Here is a 25,450-nt window from a genome sequence, read left to right as displayed (position 1 = left end):
GTGAAGGTAAAAATAAATTAAGGGTAGAGTGACGTTAACACCATTTTAACTGTTTAAAATAACCATCCAATTAACATTTAATTGTAATTACATTAGTCTTTTTTACTGCGACAACTAAAAAGAACTGCTTTTCGGTCTTCTGCTATTCGGCCTAGTAAGGTTTCGGTAAAGTGCTTTTCGGTCTAATGAGTTCGGTCTCTTTACAGTAAACCGAAGCTAGCCACGCCTAAAATTTGGGCACGGTACTTAAACAATAAGAACGTTTTTCTGTGAGCTCTGATTCGTTACCGCATTCGCCAACTTTTGACAGTGTGCAGTGTCAAAAGTTAGAATAGCAATGATGATTGCCAACCTTCGTCTCGGAGATGGCACGTAAAGCAGAAGAAAAAGACAGGGGATTTATGCCCTACACAGGCAAAATACGCCATCCTCTACAACTTTCAATTGTATCATTATTACCGTATTTTCAATTTTGTTATTAACCCCCGTACAATAAAATAGTTTTAGATTTTTAATATTTTATTACACTAACCAGTATCTGGGTTTTATCGTTTATACATATTTAATAACTTCCTTTTTTATTTTTTTGCTCCTAATCTAGTAACAAACGATTAAATATCCTTTTAAACGTTTTCTGTTTTTCTCATTTATCTAATCTTAAACTGTCTTTTTATGCGTTTACGTAATTACTTCCAACAAAAAATGAGGTTATCCTTTTGTTACTATTATTTGAATGAAGCAGCAGTTGCAGATGTAATTTGAATGCGTTTAGATTACAGTTACTTAACTGATTTATTCTTATATAATATTAGAAGAGGCAATTTCAGACCGGTATAAATAAACGGAAAATGAAATAATCGGTGTAAAATCGAAATTTGCCAGAAAATTGAACCAAATTTTTTATAACCTTATGTAACTAATATCGATTGTGATATTTTATTCTTAAAAAATGGTTGCGTTAAACAGTTTAAATGGTATAAGTTATGTTACTAAATGTATTACATATTTATGATTTAAAAACTTTAAAAATTCTTAAAAATATTGACTTTTGGTTTACACAACTATACAATTTCGCAAACTGTTCCAAAACTTCACCTTTAGTCTAAACGGGTCTTAATAGCTTACGCTCTTGGATCTTATTTGATGTTCTTGAATCTGTTTAGAGCAGCAGACATAGCTAAGGTCCGAAAAATCTGACTATAATCTGAGTTCACTCATAAACAAGAGCATACGATATCGGCATAGGAAAATTCACTAAACTATTTTTTCTTCGTTTCCTTCTTTTTGTGTAGTCATGATTATATCTGTTTTTTCAATGTGCCTTCACTAAGTTGTCGTTCCATCGTTTTCTTAGTCTTCCCACTGATCGCTTTTCTAATCGGGAACCATCTCTCGCCATCTTTACAACTTTAATTCTTACTCTTCTAAGTAAAATTTAATAAGAAATGTTTGTCTTGGTAAAAGGTATATTAGTTTAAAAAGCCCCTATAGGGCTACAAGCATAGAAACAAAACGTTTTCGCTCTGTAACAAGAGCATCATCAGTGTTACAAGAACATGGTGAGCCAACCAAAAAAATACAAAGTTCAAAACATTTCAACAACAGACTAAAAGTCTCATATAAATACAAACATGACAAAATCCAAAGGATGGATATAATTCCAATGGATACGGCCCTAGGGCAACAAATGACTCCCACACGTGGTAAGTGGGTTTTTCTTCTGTTTCTCACCCATTTATTAATGTTCTCCACCTTGCTTCCCGTTTTATATATATCATATCTGTACTTTTAGCTCTGTCCCATAGTGTCTTACCATTGATTTTTCGAAGGGTTTTCATCTCCGCTGTTTTTAGCAACCTTTTTGTCCTCTCTGTGTCAGATCGTGTTTCTGTCATGTATGTCATTATTGTGGTGACTGTTTTGTAAATTCTGTTTCACTAAATTGTTAATTTATGCCATATATTTCACATAATAAACTATGTTTATTTAAAAGTTACATAATATATACTATAATAAGATAAAATTACTTAAAAAGTACATAAAATGGAGACTTTTTAGTGCGTGTGAATTTTATTAGAACAAACGGGGCATTGTAATTTATAAAACTAAAACAAGTTCACCTTGTAGACAAAAAATTTACAAAATAAATAGAACCGCACCTACTCAAATAATAACGAACAAAAAATAAGTATAAACGACTTTTTCAAGTGAATTATCTGATTGAAGACAAGCGAAATTGTTACAACATTTGAAGAAATACCTACTACCATTATAGTAAAGAGTAAACAAATAAGCAAGTTCAAACAATATTTTAAAGTAACAAAAATAATCAGATAAGCTGATGACACTGATCTCTAATTCGATAGTCTCCAGGTCTTTTAAGAGTTATTGGATTGCGTAAACATGACAGGAAAAGAAATGGATCTAAAAATGAATATGCCTCTAAGACAAAATTTATGATATTTAGTCATCAACCTCAATTGTGTTTCCCTACAAATATATCGACAAAACATTGAAATAGTTCTTCATCTTATTGTAGTTCCTTCTATCGAGGATTGGTTATCATCACAGCTATCCGTACCTTATTGGCGGCTGCTATGAAAAGATCTACTCAGCTGCAACTATACCACTCTCTAATAAGGGTAAGAACAGAACAAGTGGGTCGCGGTGGAGGTGGAGGTGGAGGTCGCGGTCGATGTCAATATCCATGTAAAACAAACACATTGTAGTGAATGGAAGAGAACAGAGCAGGTAAGTCGCGGTGGAGGTTTAGCGCGATGCCATCCAGGAGGTTTATATCGATGCTTTTGAAAATAAAATGAGTTTGTTTTACATGGATGTCTACTGCGGCCTACAAGGATGATTCCCTGTGATTGATCCGTTCGAAGCCAAGTTGTCATTACCTGCGCTATCTGAGTTGATACTTTTTATATAATCCCTTTTTTGTATTCAGTCTATTTTTGAATTTCTAAAGTAATTAAATTCAGTAAAACCCCCTCCGTGGCTCAGTGGTAAGAGCGCCTGCCTTTGGATCGAAAAAATCCGAAAGGTTGTGGGTTCGAATCTCACCAGGGTCAGAAATTTTTCATTTATTATAAATTAATAAATGAATATAGTTTCTGTCCTTGTGGGATCGGTACTCACCGGAGGGACCGCAGACGTTCGGATACAATTAGCGTCGCTTTGCAAAGACAATGACGTCGACTTTGCAAATTAGCAAGACACTTACTCAACACACACACTACACATGACACTAGGTACCTAACTGTTCAAAATTACCGTACCTACCATGCCAATGGCCATTAGATGTCGAGGCATTAGCTAAATAAAAAAAAATCAGTAAATTTTTAAAATATGAAGGAGGATCTGATTATTTACAGCTGACATTTCATCACTATCATCACTTGGCTGACACAACATCGCAAAAGCACAGTCTTTTTGTCATTCAAATTTCATTAAACTACATCACTTGATAGTGGCTCTAGCTCGACTGACAGCGCAGGTGACCTCCTTGCTATGTGCTATCAACATCGACCGCGACTTAACTAGTAGCATCCACCGCGACCTACACCTCTACCTCGATCTACTTGTTCTGTTCTTACCGTTTTGGTTTCTCAGCCAGGAAATTCTTAGTCTTCCTATGGATCTTTTACCCTTAATTTTACCCTGCATTATGATCCTTAATATTTCATATTTCGCACCTCTGGTAATGTGGCGTAAATATTCTAACTTTCTTGTTTTGATGTTCTTTATGACCTCACAATCATTTTGTAGCCTTCTTAACACTTCTGAATATGAATATTCTCATATAACTTCGTTATATTATCTACTTTTAGTGCCCAGCTTTCCATTCCATACAACAAAGTTGATAGCACTTAGCATTTTAAGGTTCTTATCCTCAGCTCCAGAGGAAGGTGTCGATTAACAAACATTTTGTTTTCACCCAATTTTGAAAAAATGTGAAAACTTTGAATTATCCACGTCCGTCTGCCCGTCTGTCTGTCTGTCCGTCTGTAATCACAACTACTCCGTCAATATACCAGCTAGAATGACAAATGAGGTGTCAAATGAAAGCTTATAATCCACGGATGGTACTAAAGGTAAGATATTTAACGTAGGCTGTCTATCCGTCGGTCCGTCCGACCGCGAATATAACTCCTCCGTCATTATACCAGGTAGAATTACAAATGAGGTGTCAAATGAAAGCTAATAATCCAAGGATGGTACTAAAGGTGAGATATTTGACCGAGGCTGTCTGTAAGTCGGTCCGTCCGACCGCAAATATAACTCCTCCGTCATTATACCAGGTAGAATGACAAATGAGTTGTCAAATGAAAGCTTATAATTCAAGGATGGTACTAAAGGTGAGATATTTGACCTAAGCTGTCTGTCCGTTTATTTTAACTACTTAATTTTTAATTTTAATTTTAGCAAAAATGACTTAAAATTAGTAAATTCGTATATCAATCTACGCAAAGTTACACGAAGAATTCAAATAACGTCTTAAAGTTTTACTTTCGATTAATTTGGGTGAAAACCTAGGACTTAGAAAGTCCAATTACTTGTTTATAAATGCTTATAGAATACTATTGCAATAATACAAAGAACTATTATAATAATAAAGACGCACAGGAACGTCTTGAAATAGAGTAAAAAATGATGATTCCAACCAGGAAAAATTGATAAAATTTCCACAGAAAACGCTGAAATGTGAAATATTAATAAGTAATTGGTACTTTCGGCATTCTAATATTCGTGAATACCTTTTTTTTAATTATACAACTGACTTTAAAAAAATATGTTATGCTATAAATATTATGTTATTTGTATATAATAGATGTAAATTAATTTAATTTCACTTTTGGGCTAAATATAAAAAGTAAATATTAATAAGAAAGTTAAAAATATTTCGCACATCTCAATATTTACATTAGCAGAGTTGAATTCAAAGTGAATTTGATGACGAAATACTTTCCATTTTTAAAGGTGTTTGATGCTTCAAATAATGTGTAAAATGCGCTGAAAAATCTACAGATTGTGGATAAGATGGTAATCCGTCGAAGAATTTTCATAAATATTCATATTATTTTTGTAAACGTATTGATGTACTTTTAGATTGAACTGATAATGTGTAAATTCATATACGAAACTTGTTTATTAGGGGATATTCTTCTTCTTCTTTTGCCCTTTAACTCGTCCAATTTTGAACATGGACTTCTCACTGTTTTCTGGGCTTCTATTTTGTGCTTTCTGTTTCTAGTCTGTTCCTCCTATCTTTCTAATGTCATCTGGAGTTGTCCTTTTGCTCTCTCTTTCCTGTCCATGGTCTTCATTTTTGTATCGTGGTATTCCACCTGTCCATTTGTCTGGCGTTATGACCTGCGAAACTGCATTTTAGCCTGGCTCTATGTTGCGTCTTTCACTTTTGTTTTATTTTATATAAGTATAGTCATTTTGCTTTTTGTCTTTTAATTTTACTATTAACATTGCTCGCTCTATGGCTCTTTGAGTCTTCAATATTTTATCCTTGTTTGCTTTGGTCAAGGTACATGTTTTTCATACGTATGTGAGAATTGGCTGGTGAGAATTGACTCTAATCAAAGCCTTAAAAAATCTATATAAAAATTCTACATCACAAGTAAAAATTGGCAACACACTATCTAAAAAGTTCATCGTTAACAAGGGTCTGCGCCAGGGCTGCTGTATTTCACCAACTTTGTTCAAGATATATCGCACATTGAAAAGAATACTGTCATTATAGGAAATTTATCATTTTTAAGTATCTTAAAAAATTATAATTTCGTATAATGACAGTATTCTTTTCAATGTGCAATATGTTCCACATCGCACATTGAAAAGAATTGTCACTATTAGTCCAGAAAGCCGCTACGCATCCGCTAGGAAAAATATTCCGATTCGGATTTTTTGCACAATCTTACTCAAAACAAACAACAAACAACCCTTTTAACAAATTTGCATGTTGCCAGGACCAAAAGTGGGTCAAAAATTTTTTAAACGTTTTTTTTTTTTGTTTTTTCCTAAAATTATTTTTTTTGCATGGAACAAAGTTTTTGTAGGTTTTTTGGATCATTCCAAACAGAAAAAGTCTTTAGTGACATTTCTCTCAAGTTGATAGTTTTTGACATATAAGCGATTAAAAATTGAAAAATTGCGAAATTAGCCATTTTTAACCCTCAAAAACTATGTGAAAAACTGAAAATTTGAATGTTTCCGAGATAGGTAGATATTCTGTAAACATCGATTGATGAAATTCCGAAGAACTTTTTGCAATACAATATTCAAAACTCCTTTGTTTTTTAATTGCTAATCAAGCGTGAGCGACACTATTTTCCACCGACAGTATCGTGCAAATGAAAGGAATAAATTCGTTATTTCGTAAACCGACGACTTTAAGGAAAAATCCCGAAACAGATCGATTTTTATTTTTAAGTTATGCTATTGTGGCAGATATGGTATACTAGTGACGTCATCCATCTGGGCGTGATGACGTAATCGATGATTTTTTTAAATGAGAATATGGGTCGTGTGCTAGCTCATTTGGAAGGTTCTTTAATTCTCTATTCAGTAATATAAACATTTATATAATTATTTATACAGGGTGTCCTACTTATTTTTTTGTCAAATAATTTAATTTAATAAAAAAATTTTGGACACCCTGTATAAATAATTATGTAAATGTTTACATTACTGAATAGAGAATTGAAGAACCTTTCAAATTAGCTACCACACGACCCCTATTCTCATTTAAAAAAATCATTGCATACGTCATCACGCCCAGACGGATGACGTCACTAGTATACCATATATGCCACAATATCATAACTTAAAAATAAAAATCGACCTGTTTCGGGTTTTTTCCTTAAAATCGCCGGTTTACGAAATAACGAATTCCTTTCATTTGCACCATACTGTATACACATGCAACGGTGGAAACAATAGTGTCGCACACGCGTGATTAGAAATTAAAAAACAAAGGAGTTTTGAATACTGTATTGCAAAAAACTCTTCGGGATTTTATCAATCGATGTTTAAAGACTAATTGCCTGCCTTGGCAATATTCAAATTTTAAGCTTATATGTCAAAAACTATCAACTTTAGAGAAAAGTCACTAAAGACTTTTTCTGTTTGGAATGATCCAAAAAACCTAAAAAAACTTTGTTTCATGAAAAAAAAAATTTAGGAAAAAAACAAAAAAAAACGTTTAAAAAATTTTTGACCCACTTTTGGTCCTGGCAACATGCAAATTTGTTAAAAGGGGTCCTTTTTGAGTAAGATTGTGCAAAAAATCCGAATCGGAATATTTTTCCTAGCGGATGCGCAGTGCTTTCTGGACTATATACAATATCGCACATTGAAAAGAATACTGTCACTATACGAAATTTATCCTTTTTGAAGTATCTTAAAAAATTATAAATTTCGTATACTGACAGTATTCTTTTCAATGTGTGATATGTGCAAAAGCACTAAACCAGTGGAAACGTAAATGCCACGGTATGGGTATAGACCTCGGAAAGGTTTGTTTATATACCTTACAATTTGCTGATGACCAAGTCATCATAGCTAATGATAAAGACGATCTACAGTATATGGCAAGAAAACTAAAGGAGGGATATGAACAGTGGGGCTTGGAAATTAATGTGGAAAAAACTAAATACCTACCCATAGGAGCTGAGTTATCCAATATCGAACTACAGGATAATGAAGAAATCACATCCTGTAGTGAATACACGTACTTGGGAGTAATCTTTGATAGAACGAGAAAAGACGATGAGGAAATAAAGAAAAGGTTAACACAAGCTAGAAGAACAATTGGCTGCCTAAATGGAATATTTTGGAGCTCCGAAATAGGAATACAGCGAAAATACAATATCTATGAAACACTTATTAAAAGCAGCCTGCTTTACGGAGCAGAAACTTGGAGAATAACCGAGAACAACAGAAAAATATTAGAAGCTGTAGAAATGGATGTGTTTCCCGAAATCCCGTAGGGAAAGAGTTCGAAATGAGGAAGTAAGACGACGAATTGGAATAGATGGTTACTTAACAACAGACATTGAGAGGAAACAATTGATTTGGTATGGTCATGTTCAAAGAATGGAAGACACAAGATTGCCCAAAAAGAATATGCAGTGGGTACCAGCAATACGCAAAAAACGAGGAAAACACAAAAAGACATGGAAAGAAGGGGTAACCAAAGCAATGATCTTCCAAGGGATCTTAGAGATGGCCAATGGGATGATAGAAGGACGTGGAAGTTAGGCATCAAACAACGTCGAAAGACGTTCTAAAACCGATACATAAATACAGGTGAGAATTGGAAGTATGCACTTGTCAAACACTCTTGCTTTTAAGTGGTGTTGTATTTTTTATGCTTTAAGATCATTTTAATTTCCCAAATCCTGCCAAGGCTAATCCGAGCCTCATTTTTATCTCCGCTGTTTCGTTTTGCTTATTTATTTTTATTATCTCTCCCAAATATATCATATTATCATTAACCGCTTCCATTGTGATTTCGTTTAGTATTACGTTTCTATTATCTTGTGTGTTTTTCATTGTTTTTGTTTTGGTAAAAATTATTTTTAGGTCCATTTGTTCGGATTCCTTTGCTAGTTCGGTTAGCATTGTTTGTAGTTCTTCAAAACTTGATGTCATTATTACTAAATCGTCTGTATATCTTAGATGATTTAGTTTCTTCCCATTTATGTTTATTTCCATGTTTGTTCATTCCAATGTTTTGAAAACATATGTCAGTGCTAATGCAAATAGTTTAGGAGAAATAACATCTCCCTGTCGCAGTCCTCTGTTAATTGCTATAGGTTTTGTAGTTTCTTTGGATGTTAATCTATATGCGCTTAATACCATTAGTAGTGTTTTTCCTTTGGGCTTCATCTAGCATTCCCCTATATTACTTGATATTGAGCACTTGTTTCTATTCCGATGTCACGTAGTGTACGAGTACAGTAGAGTGGACCTCTACTTTAGACCGTTCAATAGAGTGGACAGATGAGGTCCCTCCTTCCCATCCACGTCTTTACTGCCAATTTTTGAGTGCTGAGTGCCTCAATGCATGATTGACTAGTTTTCGATGTGCTCCACCAACATCACCAGGTCATCCGTATATGCTGTTGCCTGTACACCAATGTCTAAAGGGTTGTCCGCAGAAGAACATTGGTGTAGTTACTCCCTGGCTAAATTTTGCAGATAGGGAAATATTAACACGTCGCCCAGTAGTGTGACGATAATTTTCCAGCTAGCACTACTAAAAGCATTTCTTATATCGAGGAACAAAGCCACCATCCATCTGTTTCTACATATGGATATCTGACTTTTGATTCTGCTTATGGCGTCTACCACAGATTATCATTATTTTTGTACATTTTTTTGGTCTTGGTAGACAGATCATCTGCTAATGCAATATTTATTTTTTCTACGAGCGTGCAAAAATGTCTACTATCGCGCACGCATTTTAGTTTAGAAAGTTTCACTTTTCCGCACGCGTGTTACTTTTCCGCACGCGTGTTAATTTAGATATGTTAATATGGCCTTAAAGTAATTATAATACATGCAATAAACTAATATTTAGATATTATTTACTAATTTATTTCAAATATATCTTATTGTGTTCCCGTTTTAATGAAATTAACTCGATTATTTCATTCATAGGAGATTCTGACCAATATAAAGCTACAAAAATCTGAATTAAATCGATAATTTTTGATAATCTCCCGTCGTTAAGTATATTACGTCAGATGCCCTTCGTTGCTACGAAAAAATACATTCAGTGACACTAATCACAATTAATGTTTTAAAAATTATAAAAGTGATGACTTTCAATCGTGAAATATTTATAAAAACTGTGTATTTAATGGTACTTACATAAATAAATTACAATAAAATTTTGGTTTTGAACAGTTTTATTCATGAAATAATTGCAACAAATTGCACTCGACCTCTGAAATTAATATAGAATTTCAGAGCTCTTGTGCAATTACTACTGATAATTCGATGAAATAAAATTATTTTGATATAATATTCGAAAGCCAAATCGGTAGAAAATAACAGTCGTTTTGAATCATCGTCATGGAAACCAAGATCGTCGTCATGCTAACTAATTATATTGAAAGTTTGGTTTTGACAACCTTGTCAAATAATTAATTTGTGTATGTATTTTCATATTAATTAAATTAATTGATTGATTTGGTAATTTTTTAAAGACTCTTAGAAAAAATATTGTTCCTAACTCTTGCAGAAAGTCTTTTTTCCGCACTCGACTGCTTGCCGATCTCCCGCTTCGCGTCGTTCGGCAAACTGCAGTCGCGTGCGGAAAAGAATGACTTTCTGCACTTGTTAGGAAAATAACTATTTCCTGCATGTTTTTTCTCACTTTTCATACGCTGTACATACGCTTCTCAATTTTCTTTATTTTCTCTGTTTAATGTATTTATAACAAAAGCAATACGTTCACACGTGTATTTTATATTGTGAAAAAGGTAAAAGGAATTAAATAAATTGAAATTTTCATGTTGTTGTCGTTATTTCCCAGTATTTTCCAATTTTCCAATAATGTGATAAGATCCCCACTGAAGTTGTTTCTTCATGCCCAGTGGTCACGTATAAAATAATCTTAATAAGGTACTTGAAGACTTTCTTCTGCAGCCATACCCACTTGCGCTCTCGATGGGGTTACGGTCATGTTACAGTGTAACACTCAGCAGTGAGATGTGCTAGTGACTGACGACATTCTCTTTGTGTTAGTTTGTTATTTCTGTGATTGTGCCGCTTAATTTTACCTTTTGGATATAACGCACCAGAGAAAATGGTAGGTACTCCACTTATGACGATATTATATAATTATTTTTAAACAATTTTATTTACTACTAATTATTTAGTTTTACTTATTATACATTTAGTTTATACTAATTATTTTTTACTTATTTACTTTATTTATTTATACTCACAACAGGCCGTTCTAGGGCATTTTTTTAAAACATTTCTTCGTTTAGTGCCTATTCGCTTCGAATATTGGCGATAATTCTCTTTATATTTATTTTATTAACTGATGATTTTAGTAGATTAGTTGTTGTTGTGAAGAACTATTTCCTAGGATTCTTTAACCATGAGAGTCCTCTTATCCCAATTCCTCGCTTTCCGAATACGTTTCCTTGGAGGATTATTTATAGTAATCTGTATTTAGTGCCGTTTCTAATTATGTGTCCAAGAGTTTCTCACTTTTTCCTTTTAATGATATACATCAAATCTCTTTCTTTAAGACATAAAACATAAAGAAATAATAAAAATAATAACTAATTACAATTATGTCAAACATAACTTTTTCTTTCTTTCTCCTCTTCCTTATACCGGTGTCGAATTTAGGTTTAGTTATGCTGCTCATCCAGTGTGCAGTGCACTCTTCCATTATTTTCTGTATTGTACTATTATTTTTCTAATAATAGTACTTTAATCTTTCCCGCATCTACTATTTGGTATACACAATTTTTCCTCAGTCTGCTTTTTTTTTTCTTTTTTTTGTGATATTTCTTTTTTCGTTATTTTTTTTTTAGTCTACTGGGCTTCATTCTCGTCAAATGTCCATACCCGTTTTATTATCTCTTCATTATTTTGTTCAATATTGTCCCCCACTTATCCCCCACAATTAAGTTATCCCACTTATTGTCTTATTTTTTATTCTATTCAATCTCCATTGCGTTTATCCTATTATTACGCCAGTCAATGGGCGCAACAATAGGATATTACCTCCACATCCTATCCTACTGCATAGATTTTAATGAAATTTTGGGCCTAGCCTCTACTTATCTTCTAATTCAAAGTCTACCCTATGCCAATGTGTGCTTTTATCTTGGGGGTGGTTCCCACCCCTTATTAGGGGTGAAACATTTTTTGGTTAAAATTACCACGGAATTCGCTAGATAGCCTAATTCTAAGCAAAAACTGTTCTATAATTTTTTTTGAAAACTCAATACTTTTTGAGATATTCATGGTTGAAAATTGGCCATTTTCATTGAAACTTAATACCTTTTCGAACGGTTTTTTGCGAATGCCTTAAAAACTATGCATCTAACTGAAAAAAAGTATATTCAACATTTTTGTAGGTTATAAAAAAACAAAGAGACCCTTGCCTTCATAAATCTTCTAGTTACAAAAAAAGATATGGTGGGTGAAATTAGTTTGTTTTTTGGTGCAATCTCAAGTTGTTGTATCCAACTTGAAATAACAGAGAAACGGTCGATTTTAGGTGTATAATGCTACAAATACCTTTTGTAGTGCTTGAAAAGACCTTTAAAATGAGCTGTAATAAAGGTTCATTACATTAAAACTAAGAAAGATATGCTGCAAACAAAATTGATAGCTAATGTATTTTAAGAAAAAATGAGAAGTAATTTTATCCCCCATCCACCAAAATGTAAATTCATCGTTTTCCTTCTAAAATACCTTTTATTATAGTGTTATTTCTATGTTCAAAAGGTTGGACGGGTTTAAAATGAATTGTTTTTGAAAAAAAAGGATCAAATTATAAAGCGCATTTTTAAATTTTCTTAAAAATCTTTCTTTTTCTCCATGTAACTTGAAAATGATAAGAGATACAGTAATGAAAAATAAAAGAAAATTTTTATTTGAAAAAGCCCTACATTTTTGTGTGGTATATTTTTTCGTATCTCTTATCTTTTTCGAGTTACATGGAGGAAAAGGTAGATTTTTAAGAAAATTTAAAAATGCGCTCTATAATTTGATCTTATTTTTTTTAAACCATTCATATTAATCTAGTCCAACTTTTTGAACACAGAAATAACACTAATTAAAAGGTATTGTAGAAGGACTACGATGTATTTAAATTCTGATGGATGAGGAATTAAATATACTTCTCATTTCTTCTTAAAATACATTAGTCATCAACTTTTTTGCAGAATATCTCGCTTAGTTTAAATGTAATCGACATTTAGTATACTCATTTTATAGGTTTTTTCAAGCACTACAAAAGTTATTTGTTTCTCTGTTATTTCAAGTTGAATACACCGATTTGAGCATGCATCAAAAAAACAAACTCTTCTTACCTACCAGATCCCTCTTTGTATTTTAACTAGAAGATTTATGAAGGAACGAGTTTCTTTGTTTTTTATATGTATGTATACACCGTTCTTAGACGTCAACGCCCTTCGGTAGGTATCTATGGAGGAGTATCACCAAGCCGCAAGCCCTTATCCCTTGCCGTACCGCTCTTCCATAGGCCGATCCGACGCCAGTTTATCCAGACCAAGCCGTAGACTCTATTGAGTTTTATACTACGGCGTTGGCCTTTTATAAATTTCATGACCTAGCTGAGGCTCGAACCAACGACCGCAAATCGCAAATCCACTAAACTTGTCGATAGACTGAGCCCCAGCCAACTGGACCGTCAAGACCGACTTCTTGTTTTTTATAACCTACAGAACTATTTTATATAGTTTTTTGTTAGATACATAGTTTTTAAGGTATTCGCAAAAATCCGTCCGAAAAGGTGTCATTTTTCAATGAAAATTGACAATTTTCAACCACGAATAACTCAAAAAGTATTGAGTTCTCAAAAAAAATTATAGAACAGTGTTTGCTTAAAATTAGGTTCTCTAGCCTCTTCCGTGGCTATTTTAACCAAAACATTTTTCACCCCCGAGAAGGGGTGGGAACCACCCCCAAGATAAAAGCGCACATCGGCATAGGGTAGACTTTGTTCCTTGAGCTATTCCCTAGTTACTGTGAAAATATCAAGTAAATCGATGTAGTAGGATGGAATTCGGAGCCAAATACCCTCATTGACTGCCCTTCGACTAAGTCCAATTTTCACTCGTATGTATCGTCGGTATCACAATCGTATTATGTATTTTCATTTTTAGTTCTTGGGACTCTTTTCTCAGAACTGGCGCTAGTGTGTAATATAGTTTGTTCGATTTTTTTGTTCTGTTTGTTACTTCGAGGTCTATTTTGGTATCTGGTCCATCATTGGTAATTACACTTCCAAAATAGTCATATGCGGTGACCATTTCCAGTTTGGTATTTTCACATTTTATATTTACTTTATTTCCTTTTCTAAATAAAACTCTTAACTATTCTGAAGAACCTGATGAACAATATCTTTTCTCCATTCACTTATATTTTGTACTTTTCTCTCTCAACTTCAGGTGTTTAAGGTCTTCCTCCACTTATCCTATTGATCCACCTGATTATGGGTCTACATCTTCTTTTGAGTGTTTTCAAATCATAACTAGTTTAGACATTCTGTTCACTATCATTCTTTCTACACGTCCCATCCATCTCATTCTTTGTAACATGCCGAAACTGGTGTACAAAGCTGGTTCTTTGTACAAAGCTTACAGTGAGTACTAATGGTACGCACCGATTTGTAAAGGGTGCTTATACCAATATTATATAATTATTTTTCAACTTTTATTATACTAATTATTTTTCGCCTATTTTGTTTAAATTAAAATTACCTCATTCATATTTAATAACCATAATTTTTTATACCTACTTAAATAATTGTATGCGATTTAATTAATAGAAGATTATACAATATTGAAAAATTATTTGCCGGCCTGTTCCAATATAATATTGTAAACAAATCACAATTAAAAATTGCAATAACTGCCATTTCGTTCGTTGCAATCCGTGACTCCACGCCGGGGTTTGTCCTAGTTGGGTCAGAGAGAGCAGCATATGTGCCTCCTGATGAGATAATAATAAGTTTCTAAACCGGTAAAGGTGCTTGCTGCACTCTCTGATTGAATTAAAATATGATGCGGCTGTAGTTTCGTGTTGCAACGAAATTGAAAATGGTTATTCATTTTTGATTTACATGTTTACTCTGATTGGAGTACGAAGGAAACCATTCTCGTTGGAACTTTACCGCACTGAGCAGATGGGACGTGAATTATAAGTTGTAAAATTCCCTCATCTTCTTTAGTCTCAGCATCCGTTAAGGCTTGCAAATTTTAGAAGCCTCGGAGGTGTAACCAGAGAAGGTTTTCATTGTTTTCAATCTGGTAGGATGTAGAGTAATATTTTTTTGTATTGTTTTATGTGCTATTAGATTGAAAACTTAGTCTTTTAAATCACAATGACTAAAATTATCTCAGAGAACAGCAATTCTCGCCAGTGGTGCACAACCCCCTGCATGAGACACTATATATACACGAAATTTTCGATTTTCTAAATCTATTGGAAATTGGGCTAAATCACATCTTAAAGTTTAGGAGAAGACTCGCGCATCCTTAAATATGTCAACCATCCATTTTGGTCCAAGGGTGTGGATTTTACGGCTCTTCCCATTTAGGATATGTTTGTCGTTCTCGTCCCCAAAACTCCCAAAAATTTCGAAAATGTAAGTCTGATCTTTGCGGCTTCTGATAGTACTGATTATTACCTTTCCAACGCATGTCTAATTTTGAAAATCGGTTATACCTAGTGTGACCAACTAGCCCGAAAAATCCGGGACATGGCCCGAATTACGAAGTCGTATCCCGGCGTCCCGGACAAGGCTTCCGGGCCATCCGAATTTTCAACGTATTCGTCTAAGAATTCACATCAAATTGAATTGGTGGGACCAAAAAAAGTCGAAAATTTCTAGAGTGTAATACAAATACCACATCCAAAATGGATGCATTTTATATCGTGGTATTATAGTTCTACGAAAACTCAAACCGTAGACTTATTTTCGTTTCTGTATTTCAAGTATCGTATTTGATCTATTGTATTGAATATATCCTAGTGATTTTAAAGGCTTTCTTCTCATTTTTAAGCAAATTCAATCGTTCGACAAATAATTAACAATAATATAAATAAATGTTCTGTATCAACATAAAAATGTTCTGAAACTGTTTTCCTGTGGCATGCTTGAGAATTATATTTTTGATCGGATATGATAGGCCACAATGGGTTATAATGATATATACATTTTTAAATTATCCTAACATAAGGTTATATTTACATAGAAATCCAACACTAGTTGATTTCTAATTTTTTCCTTTTTGAGAACGTTTTCCGGATTGGAAGTCGAAAGGTCAAAAGCTAACAAAAATGTAATTATCATTACAACCAATTGTGTCTTAATTCCATTAAAAATATATGTCAACATAAAAATGTTAAATAAATATTAAAGTTATCTATTAAAAAAAAATGACCCGATTTTCATTGAAAAGTCCCGGATTTCAGGTATTCTTTTCAGTCTTGTCCCGAATTCGACTAAATTGGAGTTGGTCACACTAGTTATACCAGACTCAATATATTGACTCAATATATATGACTCAATTTCTATTTAAAAAAGGGGAAAATGTTTGTGGGTATGTATGTGTGTGGAAAAGTTACACCGATCTGAATTTTTTTTCTATATTTCAAGAGGGGATCAGGGCCGATTCAGAACCGGTGTAGTTTGTGACTTTTGACTACCCATAAGCCAGCTATAGGACTGGGTAGGTACAAAACGGCAAATTTTTCAGGGATATATGTCTTGGGTTCAAGGAGAGACAGGAAAACTGCAAATACACCAAATCAATAAAGATGAGTTAAGCTTTGTCAGGATCAGATATACACACGACTCAGTAAAGCCGAAAAACTGAAAAAATAAACTTAGGAAATTTTGGTTTTTCAACAACAATTACTCAAAATTTCAACCTACGAATTGCGCCAATAATTTTATTTATATACTTTGTATTTTTAATTAATAAAAATGGCGAGAAATTCTCTCACCTTCTGCTGGACATATTAGATTTCTAGTTTGCTATAAATCGTACCAGTAAAACCGGTATAAAGTTCCAATCCGTTTTGGAATTTAATTCTGAGTAAAATTGGTTTCTCTTCATTTCTCGGGTGTTTTTTTTTACTTTCCACGCTCTGTTTACACATACCATTTAAAGGCATTTATTAGTATTTTGCGAAAGTCCTCGCAACAACAAGTTGCCAACAGTTAAATATGTTGTCTTGTTAAATACCTATAATAAGATTTGTACGAGTGACAACAGTAACGTTGTTATTTTTGTACCTACGTAATATTAGTGTAATAAGTCAAGTTGAACAGTTTCCGGTAAAGTAATATTATGGAAAGAAGATTATGTATAACTCATATGCAAGACCGCCATATACCGCGACAGCGACCATTTAGGTATTTAAAGTACAAAAAACTCGAAAAAGTACCACAAAGTTTTCACAAAAAAAAAACTTTGTGGTACTTCTTCGAGTTTTTTGTACTTTGTTACCTCCAGACCACATATTATGTGAAATATAGATACTTCTCTTTATGATTTAGGTATTTATTTTTGTGCCATTTATGAATTTAAAACAATAAACATTTATCTCATCATCATCAATGGCGTTTCAACTCTTCGTGAGTCTTTGTCGCGTTTACTATTGCCTTCCATGTTTGTCGGTCCTGTGCCACTAATTCCCACTGTCGCACTCCCATTTTCTCTAGATCTTCTTTGACTGCATCTTTCCACCTTTTTCTAGGCCTTCCTAGAGACCTTCGTCCATCTGGCCTTTCTCATAAAACATTGTTTATAAAGCGATTGTCGTTAAACTGTGTATCACATACCCTGCCCATCAGAGTCTATTGTACTATTTATATCTGATTAGGTCTTCCTTTACGAATAGAGACTCTAACTCGTTATTGTATCTGCGCCTCCATTCGTTTGTTACGCTGTCTTTGCAGAGGCCATAATATATCATTCGAAGGATTTTATGTTCCCACTCCAGCAATTTTTTACTTCTCTTCTTGCTAGCGTCCATGTTTCGCTTTCATACGCGACTGCTGGTCGTTTTATGGTCTTATACAGGGTGTTTCATTGGGAAACGGAAATACTTTAAAGGTGAATAGGGGTCACCGAGCCGGTTCTAGATATGCTACATTTTTTACCCTGCAGACTTTTATAACCGAGTTACAGGGTGTTTTATCGATTTTGCCCATTTCTTTTCTAAGTCATAACTTTAGAACCACCCTGTATATTTTTTTGACATTTGATACACATATTATGTCCCATTCAAAACCCAAGCGACCGACATACTAACCATAAGAAAAATCTAGGTCCGGATTAACAAAAAATTATAAAGTAATTGTGACCTTAAAACAACACTCTGTATATTCAAATTTGGAAAATCTGTTTGCATATTTGGAAAGAGCACAAAAAAGTAAGTTTAATGGTTCGCTTCCATTTTTCGGCCAAACAATTTTATAATTTTGAAATTATATTGAATTTTTTAAGAACTCTGACATTAAAAAGCAGGTATTATTAACTTTTAGTTTTAAATTATTAAAGTTAATGAATAAATACTCAATTTAAAAATAATCAATACTTATTTACCACATTGGAACGACCCAATTACTAATAACAAGGAAGATCCAGGTCCGGTTTAACAAAAAATATAAAGTAATTGTGACCTTGAACCAATATGTATATTGAAATTTTGAAAATTTGACTGCGCATTTTAAAAGAGCATAAAAACTGTGATTAAAGGTCTATTTTAATTTTTTCGCCATTGATTTAATTACATCAATTTTGAAATTATATTGAAACTTTAAAGAACTCTGAGATGAAAAACCAGGTATGTATTATTACCTTTTAATAATTTATTGATAATGAATCAATACTTATTTTAAAAATACTTAATACTTATTTACTACGCTGGCTTCATGGATTCTCTGGATTTGTAGCTGTATGCACATCATTTAAAATTAGAATTGCGAGAATTGGGATGTTTTAATGATTTAGTAAAGAATTAAAAAAACAGCTATATCTAATAAAAAGAAATCGTTTTAACAATTCAACAATTTAACATAAATTAAAAATATTTGAAGTATAACAGTTGCTCAAAATGTCCGCCATTTTGTTCGATGCATTTCCTTGCTGGTTTTAAAAGATTTCGAATCGATTTTCTAATTACATTGGGATTGTTCTTCATTTTTCTGGCAGCTTCTTGTGACCTTGACAGAATTAATCAATATGATTTCAAAATTTCCGTAATTAAATTATCTACGAAAAAATTTATTTTCTTTTATTATTACTTTATATTTTTTTGTTAATCCGGACCTGGATTTTTCTTGTCATTAGTAATTCCATTAGTAGTTCCAATGTGGTAAATAAGTATTGAGTATTTTTAAAACGAGTATTTATTCATTAACTTTAATAATTTATAACTAAAAGTTAATAATATCTTCTTTTTAATGTCAGAGTTCTTAAAAAATTCAATATAATTTCAAAATTACAGTCATAAAATTGTCTGGTCGAAAAATTGAAGCGAACCACTACACTTACTTTTTTGTGCTCTTTTCAAATATGTAGACGGATTTTCAAAATTTGAATATACAGGGTGTTATTTTAAGCTTACAATTACTTTATAATTTTTTGTTAATCCGGACCTGGATTTTTCTTATGGTTAGTATGTCGGTCGTTTGGGTTTTGAATGAGACATACGTGTACCAAATATCAAAAAAATATACAGGGTGGTTCTAAAGTTATGGCTTAGGAAAGAAATGAGCAAAATCGATTATAAACATATAAATCGATTAATCGATTTATAACCGTAACTCGGTTATAAAAGTCGGTAGGGCAAAAAAAATGTAGTATATCTAGAACCGGCTCGGTGACCTCTATTCACCATTAAAGTATTTCCCAATGAAACACCCTGTATATCTGGATTTTTGCACCTCGTTAAGGAAGTTTCGACTTCATTAGATGTTGCATTGTAAAGAAAAATCTGGTTCCTGCCATTATTCGCGTTTCAACTTCTCGCTCTATTTTGCTGCCATTTGTGATTGTTGCTCCTAAATTCTTTAACCACTTCGCAGATATGATCGTTTATTGTAATGTTTTCCTTATTCGCCGTCGCGTCGTTCTTGTTTTGAGACGACCATGTATTTGGTTTTGTCTTCATTTATTTTTAGACCGATGTTTAATGCAGCTTCTTCAAAGCTCGAGAAAATATCCTTAATTTCTAATGTTGATTGTGCCACTGCATATACATCATCATCATCACGTAGCGCTACAACCCTGGGTGGGTCCTGGCTGAGTGTACAACTTTCTTCCAATTTCTTCGGTCTTCCATCAACCTAGGGTCAAATGGAATGTTCATTTCCCGGAGATCTGCTTGGATGTTATCTCTCCATCGCATTCTGGGACGTCCAAGTGGTCTTTTGCCTGTAGGAATCTCCTCCCATACCAGTTTTACAAGTCTTTCGTTATGAAGTCTGTGCACGTGGCCTGCCCATCTTAGTCGCTGTGATTTAATTTCTTGGACAATATCGGTGTCATTGTAAAGTGCTTTTAATTCGATGTTGGTTCTGATCCTATACTGGTTTGTGTTAATGTCGTGGTGAGGTCCGAAAATGTTTCTAAGTATTTTTCGTTCAAAACGTCTGAGCTTTTCTTCGTTTGGTTTGGTCATGGTCCAAGTTTCGCATCCATATGTTAGTACTGGTCTGACGATGGATTTATAAGTTTTGATCTTGGAACTTTTTGTAAGATTTTTTGATTTTATAAGCTTATCCAGTGCGAATAGACAGCGATTTGCTGATTGGATTCTGTCTTTTATTTCTTCAGTAACATCGTTGTCACCTGTGATTACGGCGCCCAGATAATTAAAACGTTGTACTCTTTCGAAATTGAAGGTGTTGACCGTCACATTTTGTGCTATCCTGTCTCTTCGTGTCGTTCTATTTATACACATATATTTCGTCTTCTCTTTATTAATCCTCAGCCCTACTTCGCTTGTTCCTCCTTCCACCTTGTTGAAAATGGCTTTTGTGGATAGGATGGAGTCTCCAACGAGATCAATGCCATCTGCGTAAGCTAGTAATAACTTGGGACCTTGAACCGATAGCAGTTCTGTCCTTATTTCGACCGACCTCATGGCTTTCTCTAATACAAGGTTAAAAAGTAGTGGAGATAACGCATCACCCTGTTTGAGTCCACTGTTAATTTCAAAGCTGTCAGACAGTTTATTATTTACACGTACTTTTGGTGTTATACCCTCCATACATACTTTAGTCATCCGAATGAGTTTCTTTGGTATTGAGAACTCCGCCATGGCATTCCATACTTGGCTTCTTTCTACGCTATCATATGCCTGTCAAAAGCCTATGAAGAGATTGTGTATGGGTCTGTTATACGCATATATGTCATCGGCAAAAGCGAGCATGATTTTGGGCTTGGCTCCCCGAACAGTTATGTGTGGTTTGACTTTTTGATATTTTTTTTTCATGACATATTCTAAGGCCAAGTTAAACAACAATGGGGAAAACAGATCTCCCTTGTCTCAAAAAAGTTGAGAAAAAGAATGGCAAAAAATGAAGTACGCATGTTCAAAATATTCCTAGAACAAATATTAAAGATATGGAAAAGGAAATGTGAAGGTATGGGAATACCAATAGACGAATTCTTGTACATACTCAGTTTTGCGGATTACTACGTCGTAACGGCTCAAGATGAAGAAGAAGATCTATCTTATACGCTTCTAATTAGATGGGAGAAGTCCACAAAAAATGGACTGAAAATAAACCTGCGAAATACCGAAACTTAGCAATAGAGAAACGGATTCACAGACGAAATAGGTCCAAAGCTGCGAAACCGAAATGGAGTTCATGAGAAGTAGCTGTAGATTAAGAAGGCCAAAAGAATAAAGCTGCAAGCTGCGTTGACATGAGACAAGTGACTTGATCAACTCACTTGAATTTAAGTAAATTGAACGCTTAAAAAAGTTTAAATGTTTCATTTGACATGAAGGTATTTCAGTAAAAAAAAAGGCGCCAACAGAGATTCATCGCGATATTTTAAATGTACTCCTATGTATTGCTACTGAACTAATAAAAAATATTGTAAAACTGTGCGATAAAAAAGAAGATTCTGGTGTAGAGAATGGATTAAACTTAGAAGTGAACTAGGAGCATCGGCCAGGTTATTACAAGAACCAAAGGATGAAGAACCAGAAGATTATAAAAAAATTTTAAGAGTGACTGAGGAGCAATTCAACTTTTTATTGCAAACAGTAATACCAAAACTCTTAAAAACTAACAATTTTATGCGAGAAGCGATATCTCTTAAATTAAAATTAGAAATAAAACTTTGTTACTTATCAACAGTGACTTTTTAAATGACCATGCACATGAGGATCTGAGGGTACATATAATAATATCTACTGTTCCTGAACCTCTTTTTGTACTCTTCGTTTGAACTACTTTTATTTTTCTAGCTTCCGCAGCATAGGTTGTTCGAATACTTTTTATACGATTTTTAACATCCACCATAATCATGGAAATTCTGTTTTCACGCATTTCTTCAATAATTTTCATAAAAGCACTTGCCCGAAAATCTCTATTTCTATAATCTAAATTTTTGGTGTTCCACAAACATGAATAGTTTTCATATACTAAAACAAATTGCAATGATTTTTATTTCGTGCATCTAGTGCCAACCATCTTGAATTTGTCGACTTAAACGAAACGATTGAAGCGTATTCAACTGACGATTCTTTCAAGGGAAATGAATCAAATCAGATGAATTGGGGGTTTAGACGTTCAAAAAGCGTTCAATTCACTTGAATTCAAGTAAGTCGATCAAGTCACTTGATCCATGTCAACGCAGCTTAAGACATACTAAACTACATTGAAGAAAAACGTTTAATTTGGACGTAAGAAGACCAAATAGTAACAATAAATACCAAAGATTTCGGATTAGAGCCCAATATGAAAAAGAAGAAGGAAGAGAACATTATATTCTTGAACGTGTCAGAAACATCAAGTCGCCTGGAAATAACGATGCACTGTTATCTGTTGTTCAGGATCCCTTGTGTGAATATTGGCTCCTCTAATTATCATTTCTAGTAACAGATTGAATAGGTCTGCTCGGAGGGTCTCGTTTTAAGTTTTTTTTACTTTTTCTGTTGGTGTTGGCTTTTGTAATTATATCGTAACTTATAATAATAATCTGTCAATAATATATTTCGTGTTGATGTTTTGGTTTTCAAATCTTTTATCTACTATATTATGCCAACACCTGATGCTGCTCGATTTTATCCTTCTTCTTCTTCTTCTACGGCACTACAGCCCAAATTAAGCCCTAGCCTCCTTTATTTTTTGCCTCCACCCTTGTTTCTCTTTGGCTGCTCTTCTCCATACACGGACTCCTAAAAGGGCTTGTGCGTCGCTGTTTACTGTGTCTTCCCAGCGCTTTCTTGGCTTTCCAACCGGTCTCTTTCCATGCATTCTAGCGTTCAGTGCTCTTTTTGGTAGCCTATCCTTTCCCATTATTATCACATGTCCATCCCATTGCAATTGTTGTATTCTAATGAAGTCTGACAGGGGTGTTTCCATATAATAAAGTTGATAAATCTTGTTGTTGTATCGAGTTCTGAAGATCCCGTTTTCTCTCACAGGTCCTAGTATTCTCCTCAGTACTTTCCTTTCGAGAAAATGTCGAGTTTGTTTTTGGATGTTTCTTACAGGATCCATGCTTCACTGCTATAGCATACTTTTGGTCGAATTAAGGTTTTATACATTCTCATCTTTTTATTTCGGTCGACACTTTTAGTCTAAAATATATGGGAGAGGGCAAAATACGTTCTGTTTGCCTGCGTTATTCTCTTCCGTATTTCTCCATCTTCTGATCCGTCGGCATATATTTCTACTCCCAGGTATGTAAACTTTCCAACCGTTTTAATGTCAAATTCATGTATAATGTTTTGTGGGACTATATTTCTTCTCGGCTGTATCAATATTTTTGTTTTTTCTGTGTTAATTTCCAGTCCTAGCCTTTTCGTTTGCATTTTTAACTCTGCATATGTTTCCTGTGCTCCTGTTGATGTTCTACTAATTATATTGATATCAAATCGGCTTCCTCGATTTTATCCTTACACCTATAGATTAGTATAAGTTTTTATATTTTCTGTTACTGTACCGTTCTTTCACTGATTTGATCTTTGAGAGAGCGCAGATGTCAAGTTTGTGTCTTTTTATTTCCATTAAGATCTCTTGGTCCTTGTTGCTGAATTACATTTAAATATAAAATTCTTATAATAGTAGTAGTAGGTAATATAGTACCTACTTTTATGCAAGACTGATTATTAAAATTATTATATGATATAAATTTACATATACATAATTTTATTGTATATTTTAGAAACTGCTAGAAGATTTTACGCTATTTTCACAAATATGCATTATATAGTTAATAATATTTTAATTTATGAAAATTATCTCCACTTTTCTTCGTCTTATTACAAAATCAACTTAAAGAATTTCACTTAAATATGGAATAATGGTTATTAACCTTTTTCTTCTCGAATATGTAAATCGTCTTCTTGACCGCTTCCGACGACCTTCAAATTTAAATTTCCTCACACTTTCTTTAAACTCTTCCTAATTTCAATTTTATATATTCAAATAGACCCACAAAATAATCCTATATCCGTTAGAATCGGCTTTATTCATCAAAGTAAAGTCAAAGGTTATAACAATTCAAGGTAATGAGGCTAATCTTTACAGTTTTAGCACGACCTGTGAAACGAAAAGTGCACCTATGACATTGACATTTTACTTCACGATTTGAATTCTAATAAGTTTATGTTAGACCAGGGATTTAGCAGTAAAAACACCGGATTGAATCGATTTTTAAATACAGCATATTCTTCTTCTTTTTCAGGTGCCATCTCCGCTACGGAGGTTGGCAATCATCATAGCTATTTTAATTTTTGATTCAGTAGCTCTAAATAGTTGTTTTGAGCTGCATCCAAACCATTCTCTCAGGTTCTTCAGCCATGAAATTCGTCTTCTTCCGATGCTTCTTCTGCCATATATCTTTCCTTGCATTATGAGTCGCAGGATGCCATACTTCTCGCCCCGCATCACATGTCCGAGATACTGTAGTTTTCTTTCTTTAATTGTAAGTTCAACTTCCTTCTCTTTATACCTATTCTTCTCAGTACTTCGTTTTTCTTAACTCTATCTACCCAGAAAACCCTCTTAATTCTTCTATAGGTCCACATTTCAAAGGCGTTAAGTCGTCTCATTGCCTCTACATTTAACGTCCATGATTCCACTCCATAGTAGAGTACACTGTATACGTAACATTTTGTTAGGCGTACTTTAAGAGCAAATGTTAAATCTTTGCTACATAGGACCTTTTTCATTTTCATAAAATTAGAACGTGCTTTTTCGATTCTGACTTTGATTTCTGAAGTATAGTCATTATTTTCTATTATAAGTGTTCCTAGGTAAGTGTACTTTTTTACTCTTTCGATCTGCTGGCCCTTTACTATCAAGATTTCGTTATTATCATGGTTGTTTTTACTAATTTTCATAAACTTCGTCTTTTTGATATTGAGAGAGAGTCCGTACTCTCTACTACACGTTACTATTTTACTCATGAGTCTTTGCAGGTCTTGTAAACTATTGGCTATT

General features: G+C 33.6%; 1 protein-coding gene across 1 annotated transcript in view; it reads left to right on the top strand.

Moving 5' to 3' along the window:
- The first annotated feature begins 10,682 nt into the window (after positions 1-10,682).
- LOC114333000 (uncharacterized) overlaps positions 10,683-25,450 on the top strand; it is a 65,519-nt gene continuing 50,751 nt past the window's right edge. Inside the window, exon 1 of the mRNA XM_028282808.2 lies at positions 10,683-10,840. Within this exon, the coding sequence (XP_028138609.1) occupies positions 10,838-10,840 (3 nt within the window). The 5' untranslated portion in view covers positions 10,683-10,837. The remainder of the gene's footprint in view (positions 10,841-25,450) is intronic.

This window comes from Diabrotica virgifera, chromosome 4 (genome assembly GCF_917563875.1).
Source record: "Diabrotica virgifera virgifera chromosome 4, PGI_DIABVI_V3a".
Taxonomy (NCBI): Eukaryota; Metazoa; Arthropoda; class Insecta; order Coleoptera; family Chrysomelidae; genus Diabrotica; species Diabrotica virgifera.
The sequence above is the reverse complement of the archived record's forward strand: the minus strand, read 5'-3'. Positions and strand labels throughout refer to the sequence as shown.